This window comes from Camelus bactrianus, chromosome 16, assembly GCF_048773025.1.
Source record: "Camelus bactrianus isolate YW-2024 breed Bactrian camel chromosome 16, ASM4877302v1, whole genome shotgun sequence".
Classification (NCBI taxonomy): Eukaryota; Metazoa; Chordata; class Mammalia; order Artiodactyla; family Camelidae; genus Camelus; species Camelus bactrianus.
Window position 1 is genome coordinate 54692166 of NC_133554.1, and position 12309 is coordinate 54704474.

A 12309-nucleotide genomic window follows, 5' to 3' on the forward strand; every position below is an offset into this window, starting at 1 on the left:
GATAACATAACACAGCCACGTGGTCCATGGTAATGCGCAGCCGCATTCGCACAGACCTCACACAGCCCCGCCACGCCGCCTGCGGGACCGCGGATCCCCAGAGTGCAGGTCCCTGGAAGCCAGCAGAACAACTGGAGGGTCCACCTGCCGGGCTACGCGAAAAGTTAAGAGTTCAAGGTGAGGCGACTGGACAGTCACCGGCGGCGAGCAGTTCCACGGAGTGGAGCTGGCTCCCCGGAAGGAGAGTGCGGAGCGGCCGGAAGGGCCAGGGAACGGAAACAACAGTGATAGCAGAATGAACCCGCAAACGAAGCGGAGTAGGATGCCTGAGCCCCGAGCCGCCAAAGCCAAGAGATGCTTGTCAAAAACTAAGCCGACCACGAAGGGACTCGAACCCTCAATCTTCTGATCCGAAGTCAGACGCCTTATCCGTTAGGCCACGCGGTCATAACGCCCCATTGGCCGCAATGCGACAGTTAGGTACAGACCCCTCGGAGGTGGCGGCGCCGGTGACTGGAGCCAGAGAGGAGTGTGCGCTTTTGGCCATAGGGTGCAACCCATGTGTCACGGAGGAAGAACCAATGTGCAGTCCCTGCGGGTGGCATCAACGCCGGTGCGGCTGTAGGTGATCAAATAAGTATACAGCTGCTTTCTAATTCGCGGTGAGGGCGCGTCTCCTAAAGAATAAGGCGTCCGACTTCGGATCAGAAGATTGAGGATTTGAGTCCCTTCGTGGTTAAAACGTTTTAATCTTGAGAGCAGGGTAGCACTCCTATACCGCAGCCGAATCCCAGTCATTACCCTCGTTTTAGAAACAGAGAGACTTGGTCCCCATACCTGTTCTCGTCACCTGGAGCGGGTAGGTACGGTTCGTGTCCAATCAGGTTTTGCACCTGAGAGCTTCCGGCTGACGTCATTACGCAGCCTTACGGCGTCATAGTTCAAGGGGCATGTAGTCGGGGGCCGTTTGCGTGAAGCCCCAGTGGCCTAATGGATAAGGCACTGGCCTCCTAAGCCAGGGATTGTGGGTTCGAGTCCCATCTGGGGTGAGGGGGTTTGGTTGATGACTTCCTTATCTTTTTTTTCTCTACCTGCCCTTACAGGGTACAAAAATGCTGTGGCACATTTTGTCCCTTTAAGATCATTTTTGAGTGTGTGGATACTTCGGTTGCAATTAATTTGCCCTATCTTTTTGATCAAGCCTGGCTACGCTTTGAAAGATAAACCGATATGAGGGCAAACGGGGCCCCACTTCTTGCTGACTCTCTGGGTTGGTATCTAAACAGTCACGTTGTAAAAGGGCTTTTCAAGCTACAACTCCACGTGCAAATGAAGCAAGCGTGTTCTGTGTGAGCCCACCGCTATGAACTTAAAAGCTGCCAAAACATTAGCCCCTGCCCCTCGCTACCCACCGAGCCTCCCACTGGAGATGGGCAGGCGAGGTGGGGGTGCTGCCCACCTCCCTGCCCTCAGTCCAGCTGTGGGGCTCTGTCCCCACTGAGACGGCACCCACCACACTGCCCTGTGCTAAGACGAGGAGCCGTGCAAGGAAGCTCGTGTGTGCACGCGCACTGGACAGTGGGGATAATAGCTGCCAATCTCTTGTATCTGCCCGAGTCCTGCGAGGAAAAAGATGGCACGCTCACATCGGGTAATCCCAGGAGTGTTTAAAAAGGAATGATGGGAGAGAGTACGTTTATAATTTTCACACTGCCCCGTGTGTGTGTGTGTGTGTACGTATATACACACACGTATATGATTTATCCTTTAGTAAAATATTTAATTTTTTTCAATTGTACTGTTGCAACAAGAGGTGATTATTTTTTAAATTGAAGCCCTTAGCTACTGAGGAGCTATATGTGGGCTTTCCAGGTTGAGTATCCCACAGTATGTGCACTTTCAGGTTACTGTATTTAATTGGTGAAAGGCCGTATTGTTCGTCAGATTTTCATAAGCCCTTGGCTCAAAAAAAATTTAAAATCACTGTTCCTTGTACTTTTGAAAAAGACATAGCAAGCGAACTAGAAGTACAGAATCCTCCTCCCCCTTCTCCAGGGTCATCCAGAATCCTTCCTGTTCTCTCTGCTCTAAACCAGTCGCCAAGTTTTATGGTTGCTACTTTTCAGCTGTGGTCCTGGCTCCCAAATCCCTGCCACGTGGCTGCAGCATCATGGGCCTGGCCTTCACCTCCGCTTCCCTTCAGCCTCAGTTCTCTCTAAAACCCTCCTGCAGGCCCCGCTTCAGTGGAGCTGACATTCAAGTGAGAGAGAAGATAGTAAACAAACAAACTAATAAACAAAGTGATCTCAAAATAAAGAGGGTGATGGAAAACTATCAGCTGAGTAGTCTGATAAGGCTTCTGGGTACAGAACAGCAAACGTATCACTGGTAATGTCACCTTCAGAGGACTTCTTTAATATCTTGGCTGACACTACCTACCTGATAGTGTTGTTGTGAGGAGTAAATGAGATGCTATTTATGTAAAGTGATAAGAATAATGCCTGGAACATATTGTGTGCTCTATATGTCACAATCACCACCGTTTACTAGGACACTAGTTTGCTCCATTAATCGAGGTTTATGTGAGACTCTCCTAGCCAGATGTGAACCCCTGAAAGCTCAAATTGCATCTTACATTTCTTCTCCTTCATTCATGAAGGAATTCATATTAAGATTCTTCTAAATGCCATGCACAGTGCTAAACTCTGGGAAATAGAAATATAACTAAGATAAAGGGCTGGCACTCAACAAAGAATCTTCTAGAATCCTCTAGATCTCTCTAAACTTCTAGGATGAGGAGCTGGGATAGCAAATGTCTGATGGTAAGGGTGGAGAAAGATGGGCATTTAGCATTTTGCTATGGGTATAATGGGGGTGAAGGAACAATGTCCCAAGAGAGAACCCTGGAGTAAGGAAATTGCATTTGACCTTGTGAGTAGAAGGTTTTAAGCAGAGGAGTAAAATAACCATATTTGCGTTTTGAAAAGATCCCCTTGGGAGCACGGTGAAGAATGGATTAGAGGTGGGTGGGTGAGGGCACAGACAGGGAGACCACGTGGGGAGAGTATGCTCAGGGAGGAAATTACCGAAACCTGAACAGAGGCAACAGCAGGGACACCGAGACACCAAGGAAAGTAAAAACGGATGTTCAGGAAATGGAACCTGTGGGTCCTGGTTCCAGACTGCCGTGGGATGAAAGAGACAAGGAGGAGCCCAAGATGGTGCCCGGGATGTGGGGAACAATAGTGCCACACCCCAGGACCAACAGGGAAGCGGATCAGTTCAGGGCTGATTATCTCAAGTCCGAGATGCCTGCAGTGTCCTCAAGTTTATTCCCCTCGCCCCAAATCTGTCCATTTTTTTTCATCATAATTTCTAGTTTCTTCTTTGGTGTTATGCTTAGAAAAATTCTCTCACCTGAAGATTATATAAATATTCACCTACTATTTTTCCTGTGGTTTCTTGTGGGTTTTTTAATCTGCAACTGTAAAGTTGCAGTAAGGACCTGTTCTTACTGTTTTACAAATATTTAAACACTTAGATCATCAGTGCCTTTCCTCAATGATTCAAAATGCTACTCAGATTATATACTAAATACTTATATGCATATACAGTTGACCCCTGAACAGGGCAGGGGAGGGGTTAGGGGCGCGGGCCCTCTGCGCAGCGGAAAATCTGCCTGTAACACAGTCAGCTCTCCTTATCCGAGGTGGGTTCCGAATCCTCCGCTTCAGCCAGGCCGGATCATGCAGTTCTGTAGTGTTTCCAATTCAAAAAAATCTGCGTTAAAGTGAACTTTGAACTTCAGTTCAAACACCAGTTGTATAAGGGTAAACTGTGCTTAATCCTAATATGGTATGGACTTTTTCTGAACATTCTGTTCTGTTCCACTGATCTAGTTATTTTTAGCTTTTTATGCTACTTAATATGAGAGTACTAATTTATAACCCAATTTATTATTTTTCAGTATTTTCTGTTTTTCTTATCTATATCTTCTGAGTTTTCTGTAATCACAACGTATTGTGTGATAAAATGGTTTTATATGACACAAATTAATGCCATCAGTTTGCTTTAGTATGAAATGTGCGGTTTTTTTTCCTTCCAAGCATTCTGTAATTACGTATTTGGTTTCTCATTAATCTAAGATTGAGACGAGATCAGGTGCGTTCTGGGTGGTATGGCCATAGACTAATCCAAGATTCAGGAGAGGGAGTTTCAATTTCCAAGTGGCTGCATTTTTGTATTCTTTTATATTATTGTAGTTTATACTTTGACTATTAATTGTCAGTTTTATGTAATATTTGCTCTGGGATCAGTCAATGTATGTAGATTCTTTTTTTAATTTGAAGTTTTCTTTATAGTCTAATATTTTATCAGTTTCCAGTTATTCTGTTTGTATGACATAGAATTTGGTCTATAAGCTGTTAAATGAGCCTTATAGTCTGCTACAATCTCATTTGTTTTGCAAATGTCAAAAATAGGAAGGTGTTTATCTTTACAAATTATGTTTCTAGCAATTTATTTTGCTTTATGTATTTTAATGCTATTTTTTTCAGTACAAGTTTCCAATTATTTTTTGTATATGGACGGTTCCCTTTATTAAGAACTACATCCCATTTCATATTTTTGCCTCAAATTCTACTTTGCTAGATAGTAATATTATAAATCTACATCTTTGCCCATGCTTTAAAAATTCTTACTATGAAAATTTTCAAACATACGCAAAAACAGAGAATAGTAAATGAACCAACCTAGACCCATCAGTTACCAAGACTGTTGCGTTTGCTCCATTAATCCTTCTACCGTTTTCTTTTTCTGAAGTATTTTAAAACAATCACAGACAGCACATCGTTTTCTCCCTACATCAGTAATCATCTCCTGATATCTTTTTACAGTTGACTGGTGCAAATCAGGATCCAAATAAGGTCCACGCACAGGATTTGGATGTTGGGTCTCTTTTTAACCTGAAGCTGCCCCTCCCATCCTGCCTCGCACCACTGACTTGTTGGAAAAGAAAAGGTCAGTTTTCCTGTAAAATGTCCCACGTTTTGGATTTCTTCATGATGTCATTTAACTTGTTCCTCCATCCCGGATATTTCCTCTAAGTTGGAAGTAGTTTCGGTGTTTTTAAATTGGGGGGGGCGGTGTAATTAGGTTCAACTGTTTATTACTTCTGAGGCAGGTACTGGGGGATTGAACCCCGGACTTCATGCATACTAGGCACGCATTCTACCACTGAACTATACCCTACCCCAGAATTAGTTTTAATGCCTCGATTAAGTTCAGGTTCAACTTTTTGGCAAAATACTTTCAGATGGTGCTGCTTATTTAATATAGGATGTGAGAAGTTACGTAACATGGGCTTGGCATCAGGGGGCGACAGCCTGATCGCTGTCAAGTTCCTCACCAAACTTTCATGTGAAACAGTTTCATCCACTAACAATCCTCGTTTGAATAAACTACAGTTGACCCTTGAACAACTTGGGGGTTAGGGCTGCCGACTCTCCTCACAGCTGAATAATCTGAGTATAACTTTACAGCTGGCGCTCCCACATCAGTGGTTCCACACCCACAGATTCAACCAAGCTTGGGTTCAGTCAACCTCGGATGCTGTAGTCCTGTAGTACGTGTACTTACTGAAAAAAACCCGCATATAAATGGACCCACACAGTTCAAACATGTTCAGGATCAACTATATTTCGTTAGAGGTTACAAAATAGTAATTTTTCAAAAAAATGTGACAATGAATATATGTATGTTCATGTATAACTGAAAAATTGTGCTCTACGCTGGAATTTGACACATTGTAAAATGACTATAACTCAATAAAAAAAATGTTTAAAAAATAGTAATTTTTCTAATGTTACTTTTCTTTCCATGCTTATTAGCTGGAATAGTTTGTAAAGAACTTCCTCTCATTAACTAGGTCTGTTAGTTTATCCTGAAACACAGTTGTTTAAATTAAGGCAGGATAAATGAGTACTTTTTTTCCTTCAATGCTAGTGTTTAGAGGATGGAGTTGGGACCTTTGTATACATCCAATCTATTCTTTTTTAACCTTTTTTTTTCTTAAGAGGATGGACAGCTTGTAGTTGGATTTTGAGTTGACTCAGTTTGAAGTTTGCCTTCTAATAGGGGTCTTTAGTGATTCAAAATCATCCTAAGTGTCCAGTTCTGTACTTATGCTACTTCTGGTTTTGCTGATTTCTGTCTTTAACTTTTAACATATAGGATGTGCCTTTTTTTCTCTCTCTAGTGATTTGAAAAGCATAACTCTCTTTTACTAGTGATTATCTTTAATGCATGCTCAATGCAAAAACTTCAAACAGTCCAGGATATAAAGCTTCAAAGTGCCCCAATCCCTTCTAAATGCCTTGGACCCGAGAGCATGTTGTTTTTCACTTTGTCTCTTCAGTATGTCTTCCAAAGGCTCTCCCTCAAGTGCTCTTCCCTTGAACATGGGTTCTAACCACACTCCAAAAGCAAACTCAGTGGCTTTTTCTTAGATTTCTCGTGTTTTCACTGAATCCTTAGATCCTCAGCTGGATGACTCGGTGCCAGTTCATTGATTCACAGCCTGGGGGGGAGGGAACATTTGGTACTCGTTTTTCTGTTTTAGGAATTAAAGGCCTTCTGGCACAGCTACCGCTGAACACCATGGATTATGTTATGACTAAAGCAGCTGTAAGCGGAACACGCCTTGCCCCTCAATTAGATTTGACCTTCAACCTGGCCCCTGCCCCTACAAATTAGGGGTGCTGGTGCCAGGCTCTCCTCTGCTTATGTCCTTTAGGGCTACAATACTTTCTCGAGTGTTACCAGTCACTGTTGACCTTCTCCAGTAAATTCCACCTGCAGTCTCTGGCAGAAGCGTCAGTTATTGGCCTGTGCGTGTCACCCTTCCCCTGTAAGGTTCTTCCTATAGGATTTAAGCCGTATCAAGTCCTGCATGTGCCATACCACCTTTTTACCTAGACTCGCCCCAGGTTCTCTCATTTAATTCTCATCACCATCCTGATGTTTGTAAATGAGAAAAGGAAAGCCCCAAGATGGTAAACAATTAGTCTAGAACCAGAAATCAAGCGGTCAAGGGCATAAGTGGTAGGCATACCAGGTCCCCTGACTTCAAGGCCAACAGAACTTTCTCCACCACCTCCTCTCTCTTTAAAGCACCTCTATTTCCTGGCATTGCTCAGGAGTCCTGGTAACTATAATAAATATGTAGGATTTCTTTTTAATGAGACAGTGGAATTAAAGTAATTTCCTATGTTCATAACCAAAGCTGTAAGAGGTTTTAACTTTGTGACAAAATTCCCTTTTATACCACATTTATACTGAAGGACTGAAGCACAGAAAAGTAGATCCCTACTGCCACTCAGCCTGCTGTAACACCTGCAATCTGGACCATCTACTCCTGTAACTTACTCAAGGACACGAAGGAGGAAGCACTCCCTAGAATCAGTGGCTTGAAAGCAAAGAGAAAGTTCAAGGGAATCAGACGATGATTCCTCTTTATCCTATTCCAGGAAAATACAACGTCATCAGCCCTACTGTTACTTAGGAAGATTTCAGCAGCCCCAGGGGCTCAGTAATTGGCTCCTATGGGACCAGCACACGCCTGTAGGCTCACCTTTCCATTCTAACAAAAAGACCACTTCCAGTGAGGTCGCCTCAGAGTTTTAACTCTCTCAACTACAAAGGAGCAGACACACACAGCACTATGTAATTATTTTTAATGTCCAGAGTTTATAATTGGAGGGCCAGAGCTCTCTCCCAGACTCAAGTTTATAAGTTCTCAATTGGCTTGTGAGGCCAGTAGGGGTACTTCTTCTTGTCTAACTTGGTTTCTGGGAAGACTTCATTCAAGTCCTCAATGGTCATCTGATCAAATGGAATTATGTTCTTCATCTTCTCCAGCTGGAAAGAGGGGAAATGTGTTAAGATAGATGGGGCTGCAGAGACGCAGAGAAGCATCCAAGCAGGTTACTGCCACTCGGTGAAAGACGCGTGGCCGTGAAAGAGAGAAGACATGTTAAAGGCAACTATGACAGGCTCATCCTTACCTCCTTCTCATATTCCTCAATCCTGGTCTTTGAGAGAGACACAAACTCAGCACAACTTTTCACCTTTAAGAGAAGGGAGAAATTCAGTTTGCTTTGAGTTTGATAGGCCTGCAAGAGGCTCCATAGCTCTCCTCCTCACCTCGTTGCCACTGCTCCACCTGAAAAATTCTGTTTGAAACCAAGCTGTACCATCCTGACCCTGAGGGTTCCAAGACCCGAGGAGCCCCAGAGCCCGTCCACGCTTTCCCGCTGGCTGCGGAGAGCACGTGGCTCCCCGACTAAGGCGGGGAGCTTGCCCTGCAAGGGAAACTACAGCTCCCCCTCCAGCCCACAAAGAAGCCCACACAGGAGAACCAGCTGCAGATGGCAGGACCAGGCTCTTCAGCAAGTGATTCCCCGACGCAATCTACAAAATGCCTGTGTCACAGAGGCCTACTGAATGGTCGGGACAAGCCACGCGACCGCCCTCTTTGGTGGCGTCACCGCAGTTCCAGTGTCTGACCTTCAGGACTTTCAAGCAAACAGGTATCTGACTACTGCCTTACACAATTCTCCTACCCAGTTCTGACTTTTTGATTGTTTTTTAACAGCTTTGTTGACATGTAACTGCCATACAATAAGATGCACATATTTCAAGAGTGCTGCTTGGTAAGTCTGATCTATGTATCCATCTGTGAAACCACCACCACAGCAAAGACAGTGAAATACTGATCACCCCCACCCCAAGGCAACTACTGATGTGCGGTCACCAACTACTGATGAGATTTAGTTGCATTTCCTACAATTTTACAGACATAGAATCACACTGTGTGTACTCCTTTGCTGGTTTCTTTCACTCACATAATTATTCTGAGGTTCGTCCATGTTAACAGTGTTTATCAATAGTTCATTCCTTTTTATTGATCCTTTTAATTCGTTCTACCTTAACCTCACTAGTGGTAAAAACAGAGCTGTCAGGAACTGAGGGAATTTTAGAGTAAATAAGAAGTTCAACTACTTACATCTTCTTTTTCTTCAGCATCCACCTGGGCAGTATACTTATCCTCTGGCACAGGAACCTTCAGGGCCTTAAACTACAAACACAGGGACAGTGAGTTGTTGTTAATACAACCAGGAGCCCCCCAAAAGGGCTCAAAGCTGCTAATTGTAACAGATCATATAAAAACAGTCTCCACCCCAAGAGGAAACCAGCGTGCATCTAGGGAGTTGCAGTGGACAGTCTTAGACTGCCAACGGGAGCTCAAGGTGCTTCTCTGCCCTTTCACTAACTAACTGGAGACCTTGGACAATTCTTTATTAGTGAGCTTCCATTTCTTTGCCTGAGGGCAAAGGACAGCTGGACTTGATGACTCCAAAGAACCCTTAAGTTCTAAAGAAATTCTGATTTCTCTTTTAAATGAAACCCTAGGGGACTGACTGGCAGAAGTCACGTTTTCACAATGGAAATGGAGGAGAGATGGTCACCTTAGAAGACGGCTTAGCATTACAGCCCCAGCACTTAGCCCTGCACCTGGCACAGAGTGGGCCCTCGATAAATAAGGATCTGCTGAATGAACAAATAAACTTTGGATGTTGAAATTTAACATCAGAAGATAGGTGGATGAGAGATCACAGCTGTAAGGGACAGTAAACAAAGACAGCAGAGAAAAAGAGAAAAACAGTAAAAGGGTAAGAAGATGTTAGTTTGTTCTAAAAGGAGACAGGTGGGTAGCTACAAAGGAACTCAGGCAGAGTTGGGCAGAAACATCCCACTTGACAGCCTCAGGCTCCCAGGTTAAGGCTCTACCGTGCTGTTCCTTTGGATAAGAAACCTGCCGCGCGCATAGACCCAGAATTCTCTGCACCTATTTACCATTTAAATTTGTCATCACAAGACCTTTGGCCACACCCATCTCTCCTGAGTTTCCTTTGGGATCTGAGTGGTACTACCATCCTTCTTTCCTCACTGTCATCCTGCATGTATAATTATCCACCGTTCTGTCCCCACCTATGGCCATGTTACAAGACCAGTGCTTTACAGTTGCCTGAAGTCTCACCTTCTTCTCAAAGTCATCTACCAAGCCAGCCTTTGCCACATTGGCCTTGTAGTAAGCCCAGTCGATAGCAGGTGGATTTTCAGGTAGTGCAGCCAGCCTGCTCACGTGGAAAAGCAAAAGTGAAGATTATTCCATGAGCAATGGAAAATTCACACAGTAATGCTCTGTTCCTTATTCCTAAGGCCTGGAGCTATCATCACACTCTTCTCCAGCAGGGAAATCATAGGTATGCAAAAAAAAATTACTTTCATTTGGAAAATGCATCTGGGTTTTTATAATTTCTATCAGAAGAGCACCAGAAATTCATCTGTAATTCCAAAGCACATTTTGTTTCCACAGTAAGTGACAAGTTAAAAGGATCCTTCTCAGCAAGGTACTGACCTGGAGGTGAGGGTCTCATTCCAAGATTTCAGGGAGTTAGCAATGGCCTTCTGGTTTCGGGGTATGATCTCCCCAAAAGCTACCCAGTCAATGGCTTTTAGAGCAAGCTTCCGGCCAGCCATCTTGCGATCCTGGAAAATAAACAGGTCAGATCAAAACAGGGCTCTTGGAGGGCATCTTAGAAACACACAAGTCTTTAAGAAATAGATCAGCATCATATGAGTGGATATATTTGTCAACTAAAGGAATTAGGATTACTAAATCAGAAAAGGAAGACAGTTTAGCTTTTCAAATTCAAGGTGTGTAACTTGGCATATAAGTATATTCTCTCCTCCCTTTATTCCCCAACTCCTAACTCATCCTTAAAAGCCCAGTTCTCCAGTGTTTGCACTCTATATACCTTTGGAAATATTGCTGAAGTAATATTCATGCATTATATACAAGCTAAAAATTTAAATACAGTTCCACTCAGTTTGAATTTTATTCACTGATACTCCAGTGCACAGAACCTGACACATACCCACATTTCAGCAAAACTTAGTTAAATAAAGCAGACTCTCGACCAAAATTTCTTCATCTGAAAAGTGGGGATAAAAGCCCTACTTACCTAAGAAGGCGATTAAAAAATCACATGTAATTGTGCATATCAATTTGCTCTACAATCTTATACTAACTTAAAAGGCTTCTCCACCTCCTACCTATTAGATTGATAATACATCTGCACCTCCGTATTCATGTCTGATTATCCCCTACATTAGCAGATACCCTGAGTATACTAGTAATACCCTTCAAAGAGTTATTCAATACATATGTGAATGTGAGAGAAGATGGAAAGTGATTACATTGAAAAAAAAAAAAAACCCAAGACAGAATATGGGAAAATAAACTTAAAGGAAGATCAGGGTCTGACATCAGGAAAAAGGCTGAAATGTCTAAGGTATTCACAAGCTATAGGGTGGATCACATGGGAGATGGAAGAAATCTTCCCCAGGCTCTTAAAAATGACACTTGTCCAACACCTGCCGTTTCCTTTCACTCTCTGGATAGCTTACGTTTCCGGGAGTAGAGGTGAGGAGCAGGTGACTTACGTACACCAGAGAAATGTGTCCTTATAGAGGTTTCTCCAAGCACCAGTAGCAGGTGGGCTTCATAAATGAAGGGATATTGTCTTTTATTTATTGCTGAATCCCCAGGGCCCAGAACAGATCTTGCACATAGATGCTCAATAAACATTTGTTGAGTGGGTAAATGAATCCTGCGCTTGAGAAACTCAAGAACTCCACATGCTCGAATGCTGGAACCCTCAGGAGGAGGGGAGAGTGCAGCCCTCCAGCCTGCTGGGTGTCACTCAGCAATGTTCTCCCGGCCTCCAAACCGGACTACTGAAGTCGCCCGCGCTGGAGGTGAACTGGACGAGACAAGGTTAGTGGAAGCACCTAAGTCAGATGAGGCGTCACTGACTGGCTCCTGCGACCTCAAGTTCGGGGAAGAGGAGAGGAAGGGAGCGCGGAGCAGCAGCTACACCCACAGGGACAGGCGTCCTCAAAACGGGAGCGACAAAGGTCAGGGCGAGATTTGGAGGCGGCAGAGCGGAGGAACCCGCTGGAATCAAGCCCAAGGCCCCAAACCCTACTCACCTTCACCGACCCCGGCTGCAGACAGTCCACAGCAGTGAGGAACGGAAGTGGGTCACCGGAAAGCCTCCCCTCAGCCAACCTCAAAGCCAAGGGGGCGGGCCCTGTTTCGCAGGTCAGCCAATAGAGACAAGGACTGGTTCCGGAAATCCCTCCTCCGAAGGCGGTGCAGCGCCTCCACCGCGCGGGTCCCCG

At 44.3% G+C, this 12309-nt stretch overlaps 1 protein-coding gene, 1 long non-coding RNA gene and 2 other non-coding genes across 4 annotated transcripts; 2 read left to right on the forward strand and 2 right to left on the reverse strand.

Moving 5' to 3' along the window:
- The first annotated feature begins 18 nt into the window (after window positions 1–18).
- Window positions 19–5848, forward strand: LOC105065670 (uncharacterized). The gene is made up of 3 exons (XR_834973.3): window positions 19–177; window positions 4896–5019; window positions 5541–5848. It is a non-coding gene; the product is annotated as an uncharacterized LOC105065670 (long non-coding RNA).
- On the reverse strand, window positions 375–447 carry TRNAR-UCG (transfer RNA arginine (anticodon UCG)). The gene has a single exon. It is a non-coding gene; the product is annotated as a tRNA-Arg (tRNA).
- Window positions 977–1049, forward strand: TRNAR-CCU (transfer RNA arginine (anticodon CCU)). Its single transcript has one exon. It is a non-coding gene; the product is annotated as a tRNA-Arg (tRNA).
- A 1868-nt stretch (window positions 5849–7716) lies between the features above and the next one.
- On the reverse strand, window positions 7717–12218 carry ATP5PD (ATP synthase peripheral stalk subunit d). The gene is made up of 6 exons (XM_010950790.3): window positions 12118–12218; window positions 10481–10611; window positions 10100–10196; window positions 9065–9136; window positions 8064–8126; window positions 7717–7917 (listed from the first exon to the last, which is right to left on the reverse strand). Exons 2-6 carry the CDS (start codon window positions 10600–10602, stop codon window positions 7786–7788), a joined length of 486 nt encoding a protein of 161 aa, XP_010949092.1. The 5' UTR covers window positions 10603–10611; window positions 12118–12218; the 3' UTR covers window positions 7717–7785.
- Window positions 12219–12309: the final 91 nt, after the last annotated feature.